Genomic DNA, 20,387 nt, shown 5'->3' on the forward strand with positions numbered 1-20,387 from the left:
TTTGTTCATAGTTTATTATCAAAGTAGTCTAAATTGTTTAGAGAACAAGTTGTATTCCCAAGGCCTAATGTAAACAGTTTTTTGTATTCTATTTATATTTCATACCTATTAACACGAACATTCTTTACAGTTTTTAAACATAACTTTTCAATCATAAATTATTGCTAACAGTTCATTTTCAAATCAAAATATTTTCGCAATTTACAGGATGCTTTTGTAAGAATTTCAATTATAGAGTAAGAAAGTTTCTATGTGCAATATTTATAATTATTAAAACAGATTGAAAGTATTTTTAGCATTTTTCTTGGTGCTATAATTTTAAGTTCTTTTTTTGTTTTTTATTAGAAAGGTCTAAAATATTGGTGTTATGAAGCTCTGGATTTCCCATGGCCATAACAGCTCAATCTTGTTAATGCTAGATTATTTTTGCTTACAATCTGCTTAATGTAACATATAAATTTATTTATGAATATTGAGACGGTTTCAGGAATAAAAATCATAATCAAACTAAAACATTTATATTGTAAAAGATTGGAAAATTTACAGTCGTTGAATCATTAAAATGTAGGTGGTGGCGAAACGTGTTTGAATCAATATGAAAATGCGGATCTTTAATCAATCAACATTATTTGATCTTAAAAGTAATACTTGGATTTAATAAATATAAAATAGTAATACTGATTATGCAATATAATGTATACATCAGAAGTTAGCTATCCTAAAAAAGGTGAATAAAAATTGTTTTTAGTTCAGATCTAGAACAGTCTTAGAAATTAAAGTCACAACAAGATTATTTTGGCAAGAAACCTAAATAAAAACTTAAAACTATAAATATCACATAAAGAAATAGTCACAACGAGTAATAAAAGACAAGAAAGTTTTGCTAGTTCACTACAAAAGGCAAGTCATGGTGTATGAATTCAATAATTTTCATTGTATATTCGTTTGTTTCATTTTCAAAACTAATACATGAACTAAACTCAGTCGCACTTGTTTAAAGTAATTTTGAAAAAAATGTTTTTAACCAAGTTTTACAATGTAAAACAACATTGGAAAACAAGGAAATTAAACAGTGCAAAAGAGTTTAGCCGAACCTCAGTTACCAGAATTGCATTTGCAAGTAATTTATATGTGATAGTTTTGTGATGCTTTCAAAATTACGTTTATCTTCAACATTCTCTAACCAAGAACAGAAATAATCAAATGCAAATTTTCTGGTAACCCTAATCGTCAACTCAAACTTAAAGGTATCTAAATCGCTCTAATCTTTCATTTCTTTGAGGGTAAACTGAGCGAAATTCTGTTTGGATGAATTCAGAGTCTGGGTCCATCATGATGAGCTGTTGGTGCTGTGATTGGTCAGCGAGGTAATCGTTCACTTTGGTGTCTTCGCTCAAGTCGTGGAAGTTCTCTTTGTGCGGACCGAACTCATCTACAGAGAAATCCTCGATTTCGTTGAGTGAAGGATCCAACTCAGGGTTCATCTCGTATTGGACCTGATAAGGAACGGAGTTGTAAAGCGTACACTGCTGGATCCGTCTACATTTTGCCTTCAACAGTTTTGACGGTGTTTGATCGTTCAACAATATAATGAACAGCTCACCAAAAAGGCTAAAAATTAAGTCTCATGATTAAGATCTCTTTCGAAGCATTGAAATAAAGTTTGGAAAATAGTAGTAGATGCAAACAGATTGAAAGAGGTTTACAATTTGAGTCTAGATTATGTGTTAGGAAAGTATTGAGTAAATTGGCTGCAACATTATAAATTAAAATGTGTAGTTTGTCACTGTAATACTAATTGCAATATACATTCAAAATAGGAGTAACAAATTATAGTTGCATTTTATTGTATGGTTGATATATCAATTTGCAAAGGTTTTATTTGAATTGTTTCCGGAATAAAAGTAAGAAACGCTGAACTTCCATACTTCCAGTAAAAATATGAAATAATCCAGTAAAAACCATTGTTCAGTAATCCATGTTTAAAAAATGCAAGTACAATATTTTTGTTTGCTAACTTTTAGAGTACAGTACCTAGCTTTTGACAAGAAAATAATTCAAATAGAGCATCTAAACTGTATTTTTTTCATTTTCTAAAAATACAAAATGTTTGAGGCAAAATGTAAACGAATCATTAAAAGTGAACATGCATCCATCACCATAATACAGTAAAAGAAACCATACGAAAATTTTCAGAAAAGAAAATCATCTTTGAATGTCTTCAAATGTTATAAATATCTCTTTTTGAAAAATACTGTGAAAATAACTTTTAGGAGATAGTTGATATTGGAAAAAAATAGTAGAACTGAATACTCTATGACCAATATTGACCACTATTAGTTTTTCATAATTAAACTTCACATTAAACAAAAAAAAAACAGCAAAGTAATATCAAGGAGTGTTACAGCAAAAACAATTAACACCAAAATGTTTAATAATCTGAGCGAGAAATTACGTTTTGTTACCTCTACCACCAGATTACAAAAAGGAATATTAATAAAGTAAGATGTAAGTACAATCAATGAATATCAGCTGTTAACAATCAGTTATTCAGAATACTTCTGCCTTCACCAAAGGTTATGAGGTTCATGATATGGTTAAAAAACAAACCAACATATTTATAACAAGTATTTATTAGTATTTCCATACTATAAAACATACATTAAACAGCTGTTTAATATTTTAAGTGTAAAGCTACCGTTAACAATACATACATTAAACACATGTTACTAAAAAAGTAAAAAAACAACTCAGTTAAAATTAAAATGGATGAACTTTAGTCTTTTAAACTACATGAAGTTTGGTCATATGGCATCGGATTGAATCCGGTTTACAATGCGTTAGTTATGGTTAACTCTCAAGCGTTTAAGTCGTCGACTTCGCTACCTACCTTCGCATTGGGAATTTCGTTTGTTTCTTCATGATTATCGTCCAATTCAGACCTACTGGTTGTGGGTTCGCGCTCAGCAATTTCAGGTTCTACGGGTTTCTCAGGTTCTTTCTCAGATTCTGTTTCCTCGGTTTCTGGTGTCTCGGAAGGATGGACTTCGACTACCTTGATACGGAAGACTGCTCCCATGTTGTCATCTCCACTTGAAAAGGTTGTCTCATTGACTGTCACGACATGTCCGTCAATCACCTAAAAAAGTTAAATATAATAAGTAACATAAATATCTTTATTACCTATCGTTAGTGTCAGTTGCGATACTACTTGTTGTTTACAAAAAATGATTGTGTCTTTTCCTGTAACTTTTAAAAATGTATTTATTTATCCAGTGATCTATGTCTAAATTATCGGGAAATATAAAAGGACTGTCAGCCGACCATAGGTTCCTGTCACTGTCTATAGGTCCATATAGATGGGATGTGTCATCAGAATCCAATAATCAATAGATAAGATAAAGTCACCTGTTTCATTAGTACTAGATCTGTGAGGTTTAATTGTGATTGTTAAATATTGTACAATTCCATTCCGCTCAGCAACTGAAGATATCAAATTTAAAATAGTCATTAGTTATTCAACATTTAATGGTTTATAATGAGCCATTTTAAAAGGGGGGGGGGGTCAATACTGATGATGCTACTTGTTATTGTACAGATATTTTTGTCGTGCTAAGCATAATTAATTGTCATGATGCAGTGATAGTAGGATAGTGTGAATAATAATAGTCCCAGTAGATATAATTTCTGGTACCTAGAATTCAAGAAATCAAGCACTGACATCAATTATAGGATAGCATTAACTTTTTCTTGCTGCCCTATAGGTTTCCTAGAATGTTATTTTTTATGTACGGCATAAAGTCATTCAATAAATCAGGCAAAGTAAAGTGTGTGTCTATTAATAATTGCTGTCAATGAAAAAATTTGAAAAAAACTTGTAAGATGTAAGCAACTTAAGTTTAAAACAAAAAAAGTAAACTGTGTTAGGCGTGAGGCCGAATTTCGGAAATCTTAAACAATCTGTATCTCAAAGAGTCTATCTGTCACCACGACTCCCAAATTAGGATGCTGCTGGTTCTGACCTCGTGAGATTGATTAAATTCAAATACTATTTGCCATTGGACTATCAATAAAAAAATTAACAAAAGATTGGTGTTAGATTAGTAGTAGATCAAGGTTTGGGCCATTCTATTGGGAAATTTGTTAATTGTGTTTAAAACACAAACACAATATAAATACCAACTTTATACATTTTCTGTATGTTTTCAACCATTAGTTAAGTGTGAGGATAAAATCAACATGCCATGACTGTAATTAAGTTACTTACCTTGGTAGTGGAAGTAGTCTTGTTCTTGGGAGCATCGTCAGTTCCACCGACCCTGGTTCCAACACTGTCATCTACTTCAATCTCCGGGAACTGTGGTCGGTTCTTGTGGAGGAGCTCTGTGACCTGACGTCTCATGTCGTTCAGCATCTCTGTGAATCAAAATATCTATGAGACATGTTATATGTTGTTATGGTTGTGGAACTATGAAATGTTTTGGAAAGAGCTTGGAGGAGAACATAGACTGGAGAACTGAGAAGAAGGGTTGCTATTACAGAGTAAATCAAGGTGGGATAGAATTTTGAATGGAGGGACCAAAAGAATAGGTGTAAGCTAAAGATAGATTTAAAGGGAGAGTAACTTATATGAAAAAGAGCAAGACTGTTTGGTCTAGATGTGAATTCATAGGGAAAAAGATTAATGACGAAAGAAGGAGGCTAAGAGGAAGACCTAGAAGAAGCTGGTTAGAAGAGTTGAAGATGAGACGAAGGGAGAAAAGAGAAGACACATGAAGGAGGAAAAGGAACTGTGATATGTGAATAAATATTATTTCCTAATAATAATAAGTGGGACAGAAGAGACTATGTATGTATCAAAAAAGTTAATGTGTTTGTTATTTAAAGGTTTTTAGCAAGAGTAGTTTAGTCACTGCAATGGAAGGCTTCAAAACATACAATCATTAGTTTATCTCACTGTTATGCAATAGTTATATCATCATGGGAAATAAAAACCCCGGACATTTTAAATGTTTTTCAGTTTACCACTTATGGGAATCTTTTCAGAAACTTAATACAAATTTCTACTTTAACCACAGAAACCAAAAGTATTGTTATCATTCCCTTTCTCTAGAGCTGGGTTTGATCCACGCTTTATGAACTAGATGATTTTGCTCTTGATTTAGGGGAAGGTTTATAGTTAAGCCGTGATTTGCGAGTCCAGTAGGCAGGCTATGGTTACCTTCCTCAGTTAGTGTATTTCAAGTTATCTAAGGCATCCTGCCTGAGGTAGCCTGTCTGCCTACTATGGCCTTGTGTAAACATGGCTTTAGGATTTGTAGACTAGACAAATCCAGACTATTCTAAGTGTAGACAATGGATTGGTGCACCTATATTTGTAAACTTAGGTTCACAATACCAACATTTTTAAGTTCTACACATTTTTAACTGATGTTCTTGCTCTAGCAAACTGCTATTAAAGTTCCCACTTCATTTCTTTACTCACGTTGCAATTCCCTCATCAGGTTGTTCATTTGAGGATCCTCCTCAGCGGGAGAGGCCCATGGGTTGGAGGGTGAGCGGAAGAATGGGTCTTGGTGGAAGGGGGGAGGCACGAGGTCGTCGGTCAGAGTGAACTGGAACGGAGTTCTTCTGGGGAATGATCGCTGCAGAGGAACGTAGAAGAGGTCCACATCACCGTTGCGCTTGGGAAGGTAGTCATCCTTCTCCTCTGTTTCTTCTTTGTCACCCGGCCCTGGAAAATTAAGTTTGGTTGAGATCAATTAAATAATAAATATCACGGGAGGTGCTTTGAAGAACTGTAAATCATTTTAAAAACTCAAAATGACTAGTCGTTAATGCAGAGATCTTTACGCAGCGAACTATAGTCTGTATGATGGATCCTGTCTACCTGGGACTGGCCCGGGCTATGTTGATCCATCAACACGATTTTAGTTAACATGGTAATAATAACTCCGATAGCGTACTGAACATATTTTATTCATTGAATAACCAAACCATACTTTGTGACTTGCGCAATAGTCATTATTATTTTTACACTTATTTATTCCTCATTAATCAAAGCTAAATGTTAAATTTTGATAATTTCACTTTATTTATCGCAGTTAGATTAATTATCGTAAGCCTTAAAAGTAACCATCGATTTTACGGGCTTCGTTTCACCTAGTTACAACTAATTGTAAACAATTGAGCATTTTTTTAAATGATTACTTTAAACGTAATAATATTATGTTCCATAAGAGAACACTGTATATTAAAGTAGGAACGGGGGCATGGGGGCTTACTTTAAACATTTATAGACAAAATTAAAGAGTATAAAATTTTAGAACCTATAATTTACACCAAAAACTATCACAGATGTTATCATGAGACTTTTAGAAAATCTATGTTTCGTAGCAAAGTATCAATAACTCTCTCCTTGGAAATACAATAATTACTCGACAACACCCACAAAGTAAGATAAACTCCACTATATTCAGCGTGGGCTAACCTGTGATGAGTCAACCTGCGTCACTCCGGATGTCACTCAAGGTCCATCACAGTCCACTGTGGGATTTATATCCCAGTTTGGGGATATTTTTTGGTGAATTCGGGATAAAATGGAATAATTTCGCAATATTTTGATAAAAAACTATGTTGACCATTGCTCTTTTACTTTTAAAATCTTGATCATGCTCGTTCACCAATAAATGTAATTTTAAAAGAATTCAAAATTTCAAAAAATGTGGGAATTTACATGCAAAAAGGGATAAAAAAAGGATTTCCACGATAAGCTGGATACATTGTATTGTTGAAAGGAAGCAAGACCTTGCCATTGTTGTTAGACTACAATAGACGTTTCGAAATCCAGCCATGGGAGAGTAAAGAGTAAAAACCAATTATTGATTCTTTAATCTTTCAAGCATTTTTATATTTTAGCGTGAATGCAACTCATTCTTTAGTTGAACAATGCATTCTAAAACCGACTTTAGCGTAGTAAATACATATTTAAATTTGATTAGCAATAAGGGTACATAATTTTAAGTACTGGTAGGGCCTAGGTATATTTTAAAATGTATAAACAGATAAAAAAAATGAACAGACGTTTAGTTTGTGTTTAGGTTTGTTCGGTTTGTTCTAGTTTCTAGTAAACCGTGATTGCTTGAATCATGTTTGTAAACATATAAGTTTCTCCTTAGATTTGTCATCTTTATGGAGCTAAAAGATTATAAGGTAAGTTTCTGCCCAGTCCATGCATATATGTAAAACACGTATAGATGGTTACTTTTCATTATTATTATTTAGTATGCCTAAAACAAATGTTGACAAAGTTAAAAAATAAACTGTCAATATAACAAGGTGCAGTTTAAAAGAATTAAATGGCTTCTGCCTTTTTTCAGAGCGAGCTGGTCTGATGTGTGTGGTAGAGCAAGGGCTCGAATCCCAAGGTTCCGGGTTCAAATCCCGCCAACCACCAATGGATTGTGTACATGTGATGATGCCCCACTCGTGCATACTTGATCAAACAGAAAATACCTTTACCTACGACGGTTTTTTAAAGTAGCCATTTCAGTTCAGTTCTTAGAATTGAAAAGTTTCACTTAACAGCTGTTTACTTTCATATCAGCATAGTTTTTCTCATATCAACACAGGTAACGGACCAATAAGGTTCAAGTATTGAGAGAAAAGAATTAAAATTGCAATGCTTCGAACGTGAACTAATAACTAATCAGCTGATCAGCTGATCAGTTGACCAATTTAATTGTTGATCCGACTTGTTCATGTTGATACTCGCGTATTCTTAATTAAGTTGGTGGAAGTTAAAGCAAGGCAGATTACCCGATTTAAAAATGTCAGGTAAGAATGATGCTAGCAATGTAATATTTAACGAAGTTTAACAAACACGTAATTACAGGAAATCAGCTGATTATACAACAAGTCGTTGCATCACTTTCAGTGGCAATGACAATACACGAAAACATAACCTCTCTAAAAAGTTATCAGTAGTGACTGTTAGTAATTAAATCCAGATTGATAGTAATTAAAAAAGTAAAGTAGTGTACGCAACTCGCGTTAATAGTCTTTACGACACTCGTAGAAGTTTTTCTAAATTTTCTACTCGTGTCGTAAAGACTCACTTAACGCAATCGTTGCGTAAACTACTATTAAAAATTGTTAAAGTCGAATGATAAATCCAAGGAAGTACGATTGATCTGTTATTTTCCCAATAGTTGAGAATAACTCTCACTAACATTCCTCTTCAAACAAACCCTAACGCAATATTCGCCTTGAAGCTTGTTTAACTCGTGTTAAACATTCCTTGCTAACACCGCCACACCTTCGCTAAGAGAACACAATGCTAGCATTACCCATGCTAAACATCCACTCTTATGTAAGGCGTCAAACACTTCGAGACGTGAATGTTTGATGTGCCTTTGTTACAAGCCGAAGTTTATCCTGCCAAAACATAAACATCAAGTTGGAACTGATCCAGCATTCGATTAGCATTCGACGGTTTACGAATCACAATTTTGCAAGTTGAAACATTTTGAATCATTTATATTTTTAGAATTGTCCATGCGTAGGTAATTTGTTTGGTAAGCCAGCTTTTAATATTTGTGACATCATTTTTTCTGTCCCACCTCCACATCATAGGACTGTTTTACACATTACTCCAGCCTAATCCTAGGGGGTCGTGGCCTTATCACATTGATAAAAATACATTGGTGATTGGCGGTATTTGAACCCGAGACCTCGGGTTCTGAAGCCCCGAGCTGTACAGACCAGCTCACTCCCCCGATAGGAGTGAGCTGGTAGTACATATTTTTTGTGGTAGCTCTCTCTACCAATGCTTGACCCGCTAATTCATTACATCAACAGTACAGTTTATCAGCTGGATGACCATTAGGGTTTAAATGTGCATGACTAAAAACAAACAACCAGCTGATCCTGATCAGTAAAAGCTGTCATCTCGAGTATTGTACTCTCAATCGTCAATCATCTTAAAATACACACCCTGTCGAGTCGGCATAGTAAAAAATCCAATCTAAGTTCACAATCATTGCTTATTACTCTGAGACTACTGTTCGTTCCTTAATTATAAAGGCATTAATACGATTTTAACCAAAATTCATATTAGTAAATGTTTTTGCTAGTAAAAGTACATACTAGAAAACGATTTGTATATAATGTATTTAGTAGTTAATTAATTTCATAAAAATGTAATCTCTTGACTTGGCCAATGCAATGTATTGTTAATCTGGTTGAATAAAGGACTTTGACTTTGACAAACCTATGTAAACAATCAGTCTGACCTCCAAATGGAGTACAGGTTTCTAGCGACACGACTGTTATTCCCATACTGTTATTCCAGGTATTCCATCTATGCTGGCATTCCCATTTCACACTGCTTCACAATTGTACAATAGCATTACTAGGAATGATGACATTGTTTCGTTTAATCTGCCTACCTTATCTAAATGTATATTCTAAAGTTAATTAATTGGCATTTAATGTACACGCCATGATGACGTACTAAAAATGTGTACTTTAGAAGGATAAAATATTTTGCAACGCGGAATTTAAACATAGAAGTTACGAAGGGTGTGTCAAAAGAACGTAGAAAATAAATTATATGTATCCATGTGAGGAGAACTGTCTCTAAAGTGAAGAACTTTATTCACTCAAAGCCATTAGATAAATAAAATAGATCAACAATGACAACTCAGAACACACTATATTTATAACAACTCTTCATTTAAACTTTTAACCCAGCAAGATAGTGAAACGGAAGCTTTGTCAAAATAAACGTTCAAATACATCATCACATGTTCAATTTAATGTTAGTTAGGGGGAAACCTGACAGCACAAATCCATAGATTAGTAGGTAAACAAATTCACCAAAATGCTCTGTTATTTTACAAAAGCTTAATGTTAACTCAGCAATAAAAAAGATATAGTAGAGTTGAAAGAGTTGAGATACCAGAAACACACAAATACTCAATCACATTGTCAATCATGTTATGGTGTCACCATCTTATAATAATTGATATAATTGATTGATTAATTGATACATGTTGGTTTTTAAGAGAATCCTCCCCCTGGTTGTTAAGATAAAGATACGGAGTCTTCGTAATAATCAGATGCAAAAAATGCATAATCAAATTACCAATCCATTTTGTGCTGATTAGGGAAACACTGCTGTTTAAAAGGCAATAAACAAATAAATCAAACTCCCAATGACGAATCAGGAATCACTAGTAATTTTACCTACGACCGTTTTTTAAAGTAGCCATTTCAGTTCAGTTCTTAGAATTGAAAAGTTTCACTTAACAGCTGTTTACTTTCATATCAGCATAGTTTCATTTCTTATCAGCATAGTTTTTCTCATATCAACACAGGTAACGGACCAATGAGGTTCAAGTATTGAGAGATTTAATTAAAATTGTAATGCTTCGAACGTCAACTAAACAGCTGATCAGCTGATCAGTTGACCAATTTAATTGTTGATCTGACTTGTTCCTGTTGATGCTCGCGTATTCCTAAGTTTGTGGAAGTTAAAGGAAGGTAGATTAAACTGATTTAATAATGTCAGTTAGTGAAAGTGAAGTTGACGAGATGGAAATGAGAGAACAAACTGTTTATAATATTCTATAATATTCGATGATGAGATGTAACTGTAAATAAACTGTTTCACTATAATCATTCAGTTGTCAAAAACAAAATGCAAAATTTTCCTAATTGTACCTGATGCAGTATTTATGGTAAGAATGCTGCTAGCAGAACACATTCCCTGAAAAAGGTAACGTATTTTTTTAACAAAGTTTTACAAACACGTAATTACATGAAACCAGCTGATTATACAATAAGTCGTTGCATCACTTTCCTTTCATTGGCACTGACAATAAACGAAAACATAACCTCTCTAAGAAGTAATGAGTAGTGATTTTTAGTAATTTAAAACCAGATTGTTAGTAATTAAAAAACTGTCGTAGGTAAAGTAGTGTACGCAACTCGCGTTAATAGTCTTTACGCAATCGTTGCGTAAACTACTATTAAAAGCTTAGTATAATCTTTAATCAGCAAGATTAAAAGAAACGGGATATTTTAAGGATACTAAGGAGAGGATAAAGAAACGTCCAAATACGCCGTCTCATCTCACGTGTTCAATCAAGTGTTGTGTTGGTTGGGGAAACCCGGCTGAGACCAGTTACCAGTTAGTGATGGTCAGTGTGATCAGCTCACCTTGAGAAGGTCACGGCTTCGGTCACTGAGTACAACAAGAACACGAGTTCTGAGCGCTTCTTCGTCTTAGTTGTCTTTCAGGTCTAATCTGGCGTTATCAGCTGTTCTGGAAGGAATTTAAGGTGTGCTGCGATATCTACTTTAAAAGGGTACAAAATAGGGGTGTGGTAGAGGGTTGGTTTTGTCAGTGGGGAAAAACCCACTCAGGATATAGGCTAAAAGGTATATTAAAACTTCTGTAAACCGCTAGTGTTGTCAACAATTTAAGATTTTTACATATTTTATTCACTCAACGGGATACTGTAGGACATACATTTGATTATAAATCTAAAAATCTGTGCGTTTAGTGATACATATAAACAAAAGCAACTAGTGAATTAGGCTCTTGACACAGATTATGGAGTTGAGACAAAGTATGATTTTGTAAGAAGAAACAATTCACTATGAAACCATGAAACTACTCTGGTCACATAAAATATAGTATATTGTCTGTGTTTAAGTCCTATATTTTATTTTCAACCTGTTTGGCTCCTCGTTTCACGCCAGTGACAAAGTTATAATATTGAATCGCCTTTATGAGTTATGACCAACAGTGCTGTTTTATAATTTTGAATCACCATGAGTAATGCTTGAGTTAATCACTTTTCAGTTTCAAGTATCACCTCCCACATAGTCACTACAGTAACAGATAAGTTTAACTGTCTATTGTGCACAGTGTTATGATGATAATTAACGTATAACAATTGTTCAGGCTTACCTCATGTTCTAGAATCTAGATTACTTGGAATATTACAAACTGGAAAGAGTTGAGTCATTTCGACTCATTCCGTTTTCCGTTAAGCATGTATGCAATTGAGACTGGGAAAGGAATTTGTCTTGGATTGAAACAACTTCGTGAATATTCCATCAAATGTGCTTGAATATTGTAATATTTTTACACAGTTTGATTATTCTATAGCGTACACCGATAAACTCTGATATAAGATATGAAAAGATCTATCTAAATTTATTGTATCAAATATTTACAAATGTGTTTCATGTAGCTGTAAAATAAAGTTAATTATAACGCAAAATATTTTGGAAATTAAAGTTCAAATTTATTTTTCTATACTACATAATCAAATACCTTACAAAAAAAGTTCTAACAACAAGAAATAGCAACATGATAACTACAAACTTTTAAAACAACAGCAATAGATTACGATGGAATACAGTTTTTATTCTCTACACGTACAACTGTAGCCTTATTACAATTTATTAAATGCCACTTTAATAATTTATAGAGATATCTTCTTATGCATTATTCTAGTAAATGCAATACAAAGTTTCCAAGACAGGTTTTTCAATCATACCTAGACTTGTAATTCCTCAGTTATGCATAGTAATCATCGGACTATTATTACAGAAGCAGTCATTGTAAAAAGTCGAGACCTGTTTCCTTACAAAACACTATAGTTATAAAATAATTGTAGAATATTCCTGAAAATGAATATTTTGCACTTTTGCACAACGACCTTGAACGATCTTGCATAAACCGGTTAGCTCAGGTTAGACCTTTTTTAGCTCTTTGGTCATAGTACACGGATTCGGCTTACCAAAACAGAATTCAGTATACATGTAATAAACATGCAACGAGTATCGTTGCTACAAGCAACGGTTACGTGGAAATTTTCTCCAGTAGAACATTATTCTCGTGTGCGTCTTCATTCCATTGCAAAGCACGAACACAGCAAACTACTGTAGTATTTAATAAAACATAGCAAAGAAAACATGACTGCGTGGAGTTTTAGCTACATAAAACATGATTATAAATAAACAATCCAAGGTCAAAGTATCACGATCAGCTGTGATTGATTGGTGAGAAGCTGCAGGTAATCGTGAGGAAATCAGCTGATAATCAGGATCTCAAGGTCAAAGGTCGAAATAAAAAGTAGCCGGATGAGTTGAGTAACAACCATCGATATAAACAACTCAGTAACAACCTGATTGGTAGAGCTGACTTGATGTTTAATCTACCAATCGTTTAAACTTGAATTGAACTCGTCATATAGTTGGCGATGCGCCAAAAGATTATTATTTTGTCCGAAATGCGTAGATGTATCATTAAGACAATGATATAGGTTTCTGAATATGTCGAGGTTAAGGGTGTGTGAATATCCATATAAAAATCCCAAAATACCCATGACATTTTGAGAAAACTACAAGTCACACCCCCATAAACCATACTTATATTCGTCATAACGAGAAACCTTGCGCAATACTATCCATTATTTCATAAATTGCCCTAGGTCGTAATTCCTTTCTAAAAGGAACTTTCCATGTACCTAAAGTTAGAAATACCTCAGCTGTACTTATTTGTTTGTTATTCTTTCAATTTATTACCTAGAATAAGGTGTGATTATGTGTTTGTATTACTGTATTCTGTTTTGTTTATTTCAGCTTAACTTAACCAATCAATAGTTTTATTAATACTTATGAAGTCAAACGGGGTGAAGCCCGAGGGTAACAGCTAGTTTATTATAAGTTGGTTTATTCTAGCAAGTTGTCAATCAAAGGTCATCGCAGATGTGTACATAAGTAAAAACATTTACAACCGAAATTAATCGATTTGGTTCCAATAAGTTAGATTCCAAGAACGTGATTTAGTGTCTACATTTATCATTATAGACATGATAATAATTAAGATTTCTATATTTGTAAGAATATTAGTTAGTACATTGTAGCCATAATGACACCTGCTATTAGCTAAATCAGCTGATAATTGGAAAATAATTAGAATAATGAATCCAATGAGCAACATGAAAAGCATTGTTAAGGCACACCTGTTTGCCTAAGTCAAAGAGAACGCTTTTTAAATTGTGTTAGGTTAGGGTTGACAAAAATAGACGTATCAGTTTGCTATTAAAAGTTCGGTGGACATGAGATCAAATGTATAATCGAAGCTTTTCCACCGAAACTAAATATTTGACCAAGGTTTCTAGTACGTTATACCATAGGATAGTATTTTTTTATCATTTAATAGTCTGTTAGGCTATGAACAATATGCGTGTTATGTAGTTATCCATCACAAATACATTTTACATTAAAGTTGTTTGTGAAGATTTGTCGCCTAACACTAATTTTTCTATGTACTGTACATAATGTTATGTTGACATTATACATTTGCAACTCTTGAGAAATGTAGACCAGTGTCGTAAAAGATAGATCATCACTAAACATTGCGAAAGTAAAACCAACATGTATTCAGATAACTGGAATTGCCTTTAGTCACAGAGCAAGATTTGGATTGACTCACTGAATGAATAAGACTACGAAACTTCCGTTGGTTTCGGAAATTGTAAATACAACCTTTTCATGTGAATTTCAGATTGTGGCACATGTATCATATCGTATGATGTAACTACACAAAAGCGCAGAGCAAAACTTTATTAAGATTCGAATCTCAAGATAATAGTTTAAACTACCAAAAATATCAAGATTTTGGACCAATTTTGGAAAGTGAGAAAACTTGAACATTAAAAGCAACGGGGCGAAAAGGCTTAGTTACACATTTATGGTATTTACATTCCACGTAATAATTTCAGGGATGGTGTCCCCTTAACAAAAAGAATGTACTCCAGGGATGGGAGAGAGAGAAATCCTCCCTTGCTATAAGTAGGGTTCTCTAGATCAGTTTCTGGTCAGAGTAATTCCGTGACCAGGCCCACGATCGTCATAATCACCAATTATAATATCTTTCACTTTTTGATATCCTAAACTCACATTAAATTAATCTTCTTTATACAGATTCACGACAATGATCAGCTGTAAAAACTCTTGATCGTAACAACAGTATACTGAACACCTAATGGAAGCTTTCAAGGTTTTCCACACTAATTGCCAATTAAGGCTTTCGTAATTCACAAAAGTATACATTGCTGTCAAATGAATCCTGGGGTCACCTTAGCGTGAGGTGCTCAACAATTAGCTATTTACCGGATACGGATGCCACAGCCTGCGTCGTTTACATTGAACATTGTTGCACAATGCCTCCTAGATACTTTGTCTCTTGTTCATTACCAATCAATAGGCATTTCCGGGATCACCTGTGCGGGAGAAACGTGTGGAACATACCAAAGGAGATGTGAAGGTCAAAGTTACATTGTGGGTGTGGCGTAGGTGGTGTAAGTGAATCAGGTAGTTTTCCGTTAATCGAGGTTTGTTTCATGCACTGGGAAGTGTGAGTAAAGAATGTTTGAGCTTAAAGAACGCAGTGTTTTTGTTTGTGTGAATTGGGTCAAAATGTGTTTGCCGCTCCAAAGTCCTTTGAATAGAAGTACCAGGATTACAGGATAACTAAAATGATTTCCTTGATTTCTAAAAAATGGTTCATCTCTTATCTATTATTATTTTTATGTGTTGGTATTATTGTAACAAGAAGAGACATGAGCATATTTGAAGGTGCGGTATTATCTGTACTTCATCTCAGTCTCTTGGGAATTTATTGTCTTCAAATGTATTATACTTTACCGTAAAGCCACTACAATGCTATTGCGGATGCTCTACCAAAATGACACTTTTTTATAAAACGTCGTACATAAAGGAAGTGAGTGCAACAACCTTCAACATACATACGTAGCCAACAACGGCTAATGCCAAGAACGGACGGCAGAAATTGAAAGTCGTCAGCAGATGCTACAGGTGCACCAACGGTCAGTGCCTTTTGGTCTACTTACAGTCATGGAAAATCCCCATTGAACAGGTCTCAACAATGTGCACCGATGTCAAGATAGGCCAATAGGCGGTTGGATATAAATACAGGATTAACCTGAGGCTAAAATATTGGTTACAAAAATACACATGGAACTCCCATATTGTAGACTAGTTCCTATCGATTTTCGAAACATTGTATTGTACATTTAGATTAATTAAATATCATTGCACAAGTGTGAAGAGGTTTTGAAGCAATTATTTAATCCACTAAGTAACCGGAAGGTTTTAGTGCTCACCTTAAAATTGGAAAGTTGCTGTTTCAATACCAACTTATTTTACCCCTAGAATCTATCATTGAGGTATCAATAATGATGCTATATAACAGGTGGACGTTAGATAGTAACAAGATTAGGGTTCAGCCGGTAACTCCCAAAAAAGTATACAAAAATACAAACAAAGCACAAGATTAAATAATTATATCGAAATAATTGAAGTAGTTTGATACAACGCCGACAAAACAGAATGAATTTTTTAAAACGATGTTCGGTGAAGGATGAATGTTGAAGGAATGAGACAGATTTATAAATGGCTAAGATCAGCTATTTGTTTGGTGATGGTCATTTATATAAAACGGTTTACTGTGGATTGAATTAGATAAGCCATTTCATGTCGACGCCAGTTTTTTTGATAAAAATAAACATAATTGAATTTAACAAATTATAGAGTGTGCTGATATAAATTGATTGTGATACGCCAACTATTAAGCCAAGCAAATCCAAAAAGGACAGATTATTACCTAACACATTTTTACGTTATATAACTTACAGAACAACAAAAAATAAGGGAGAAAATTCATTCGAAGTCTACAAAATGCAATGCAAAATACTAATAATTAAGGACAGCTGGTTTAGTATTGGTATTGAGCTATCAAAACTTTTTTAGCTTTTTTCAAATCGAACCAGAGTCCTGATTACTATACTGACTATAAAAGGCGTGTAGAGAGCACTATGTATATCGTTTCATTTATCTAGATAAGCTACTCCAGCTATAGATAAACAATGAAGCTTTCTATGTTCTGCTACGTCAGTACTGGGAGGTTTTGTTCGTCAGTACAGGACAGTACATTGACCTCAGTACTGCACGGTATACAGACACGTATGGGATGTCCTTCATGTGACACGAACATTACAGACTAGGCTACACACTGTCTATGGTGCATACGAACATCGCCGACTGCCGTACAATGTATGGCATTACAGTCGATACGGTCTTAAAGATAGGCATACACTGCAGAAAGGTATGGGGCTTGGATCACTGGTTGAAGTAGCCTACTTGACAAAACAGCCTCAATTCAGCAGAGTTTCAGCTCACTGGATTGGAACGTCACGAAGATCAGATCAAAAGAGTTCAGAGTCGGTAAAGTATGTTAAAGTTGTTTGTCTTAGCAGGATGATCTCACTAAATCCTGAGACTATACGTGTGCTAAAATAATGTTTTACCTTCTATCAAGAAAAGGTTTAATACAAATATAATATTGCTTACTAACCTTATGCACACTAAACGTGAATCAAATTACCTGAACCAAATATTTTTCAAAATTATATTCCTGATATCCAAGCAAGCATCACAATAAAAATTGTCTCAACAGCCGGTTCAAATAATTCTTAAGATAACACTGGCTGAATTAGTATCAGCCACAGTCAAAACTACTGCAATAAGACAGCCTTTTCTGTAAATTCGTGGGTCTACGCGACGGCCGTTTATAGAACGGTTACCTCCCGCTATCTCCGCGTCCCACCATCTCCGTGTCCCGCCACCTCCGAATTTCAGAGTGACCCCTATAATCCTCGGTTACTACATGCGTTAAGACTTTCCGTCCTATCCTAACCTAACCTAACCTAACCTAACTTAACCTAACCTAACCTAACCTAACCCACGGGTTAAATTTTCATTAAATCTTCCATCCACGGGGCTTCGCAGCCGTGGATGCAATGACAGCTTCCAACGCAGGCAATGACGGGATTATAAGGGTCACTCAAGAATTCGGAGATGGCGGGACAGATTTGGGTTCGGAGATGGCGGAACGCGGAGATAGCGGGAGCACACGTATAGAACGCCTACTCCAACGTGAGATTTTTGGTGCGCACAACGTGTGGAGGTTTCATGTTTCATCATGATTTTGAGTTCAATTTGTTTAACTATTCACTATATCACAATAGGCCAGTATACTTAATCTGTTATTTTTTCTCTGCATATTCGATATGTTTCATTCTATATGTATATGATTGTTCGTATATATTGCACATGAGTCACACCATGTATTTACATAAAGTCAACGTGTTGTCTGCTCTAATGAGCCTCCCTTACAGTGACGTCAGATGATGTAAACAAACCATTAACAAGCTAATGAGGGTGAGACAGTAAACATTGTAGAACAAATACGTAATATACATTTGAAGCTTGTAAAGGTTCTTGTGAGCCTATACTTACATTTCAATCAGAAAATTTGTAAAAAGTCAACACTGTTTGGCAACAAGTCTTTTATATTTATATACTTATGGGCTTCTTACAAGTGTAAGGAAGTCCTAGCAAGCTATGATGTAGCCGGAAACCGTCCTACTAATTACTTCAGGCGTGGTAAATTACAGTAATGTGCTATGTCTGTCACAAAGCTGAACCCATTAGTGTTTGGATTTGAACCCAGGACCTCGGGGATTGAAGCTCCGTGCTCTACTGTACCCCTTCATAGATTATTTATTATCCTTATGGACAAGCAGAAGGTTTTGTTCATTATTTGTTTCTTGCTATTTAACCATGCTTTAAAGCGATTTTAACTAAAACATGATCTATTTGCAAGCTTTTGCTAGCCCTCTGTTATTATTCAATGAGTAGGCCTAGAGCTCAAATAATAAACTATCCTAAATAAAAAATCCAAATATTATCAAATGGAACCCATATCAACCACAGGCATTAGATTTTAACATATGATGCGTTATCCGAAATCATTGATGATCTTGAATGGCGTGATACGGCTCACAGTTCGTTTAGAAAGTAGGAAAGGTTGAATTAATTTTTAAAACATGTCGATTAATTTGGGAACCCATTAGTGTACATGGGTTTCGCGTGATTTATATTTAATTTAGAATGTTTGTAATTGACTTTGAGTAATACAAATTAACACCCTCATATTCTAAGGGTAGCAAAACATTTCTGTTGACAAGTTAGCCAAAACTAAAAAAAGTGTTTCCAAAGAACCTCCAAGATTGGAGAGTTTTAAAGAGAAAATATCCTCAAAACACATTTTTACTTATGTAAATCCATTACTTAACAATATTTTAATCAGCATCATTCTTCCAATTACCCAGAATCTCGTTAAATATTACTGTTTTAATCAACTGATTACTAACTAGGTATTCATGTGACATGAAAACACACAACATTGACCCTTGTAATTGTAAATTAAAAATAAAATCTCTTTTCAGTCATAACTATTGGTAAAGACATAGCTCATACTCCAATATTTATAGTTATATATAAAAGAAACTCTAGTTAAATATAAAAGTGACTTGTAAACTAAAATCCAAGATGGCACAGTAAGAAAGAACAACACGGAAATACTAAAATTGAATTGAAGTGAATTAAATTAAATTGAATTATTGAGCTGTGTGTTCAAAGCCACAGGTAGGATACTCTCAATAAAAATGTGTATTGATACTATCAATACACATTTTTGTCATTGTAATGTTTGAAAACTATACAAAACATGTAGTGAATATTTTAACTTTCATGTCGTTTCAGGAAGACTGACCTATACGATTTGCAGCTACTTTGTTCATTCTAAATATATATAAGCAATTGTATATACCTAAACTACGTTACAAAGGCTCCATTTCAACAAGTCTCAGTGGTCATAAGGCTATTTCTACTTTCTTGGTAATATTTACTGTATGAAAATATTAGTAGATACATCGAAAGGTGTTATAGTACATATTGGATTATATTCGTGTAAAATATATGAAGAAACTTATATATGAGCTAGTCTATGGAAATGCCCTAATTAAACTCTTCAAACTTAGAAATATGTCTATTAACACATTGCAAACGAAATATGAAAATACTTACTGGGGTAGGCGTAAGCGACAGCGCTCAAGGCAAAAATAAACACTAGAACGCTCTTCATATTTGCAATCACTGTTAACTCTTGGAAGACAAACTTGAAACTGAGCAGGTCGTGGCGGCCGCTCTGCGCTTATATAGTCCAACAATGCCGAGCAAACCGGCCAATCAGAAGCCAGGAATCCACGTCATAGCCAATCACAGCTCGGCTTCCTCGAACTGCCTGCGCTCCTGGAACCGTGATGAGGCAGTGTTTGTATACAATCATTGGGTTTACTACAAGTATGAAGTTTATATAAATTTCTTTGGAATAATGTTTCAATGATTGAATTTTTTCAAACAGCTTTTATAGATAC

General features: G+C 34.3%; 1 protein-coding gene across 1 annotated transcript; it reads right to left on the reverse strand.

Annotated features, from left to right (window-relative positions):
- Positions 1 to 502: 502 nt before the first annotated feature.
- LOC128987639 (uncharacterized) lies at positions 503 to 20,173 on the reverse strand. Its single transcript, XM_054408594.1, has 5 exons — positions 20,038 to 20,173; positions 5,486 to 5,734; positions 4,268 to 4,416; positions 2,891 to 3,139; positions 503 to 1,496 (listed from the first exon to the last, which is right to left on the reverse strand). Exons 1-5 carry the CDS (start codon positions 20,093 to 20,095, stop codon positions 1,242 to 1,244), a joined length of 960 nt encoding a protein of 319 aa, XP_054264569.1. The 5' UTR covers positions 20,096 to 20,173; the 3' UTR covers positions 503 to 1,241.
- Between the last annotated feature and the right edge of the window lie 214 nt (positions 20,174 to 20,387).

This window comes from Macrosteles quadrilineatus, unplaced genomic scaffold (genome assembly GCF_028750875.1).
Source record: "Macrosteles quadrilineatus isolate MER2022 unplaced genomic scaffold, UCM_ALF_1.0 Scaffold_2__2_contigs__length_208266976, whole genome shotgun sequence".
NCBI classification, from domain to species: Eukaryota; Metazoa; Arthropoda; class Insecta; order Hemiptera; family Cicadellidae; genus Macrosteles; species Macrosteles quadrilineatus.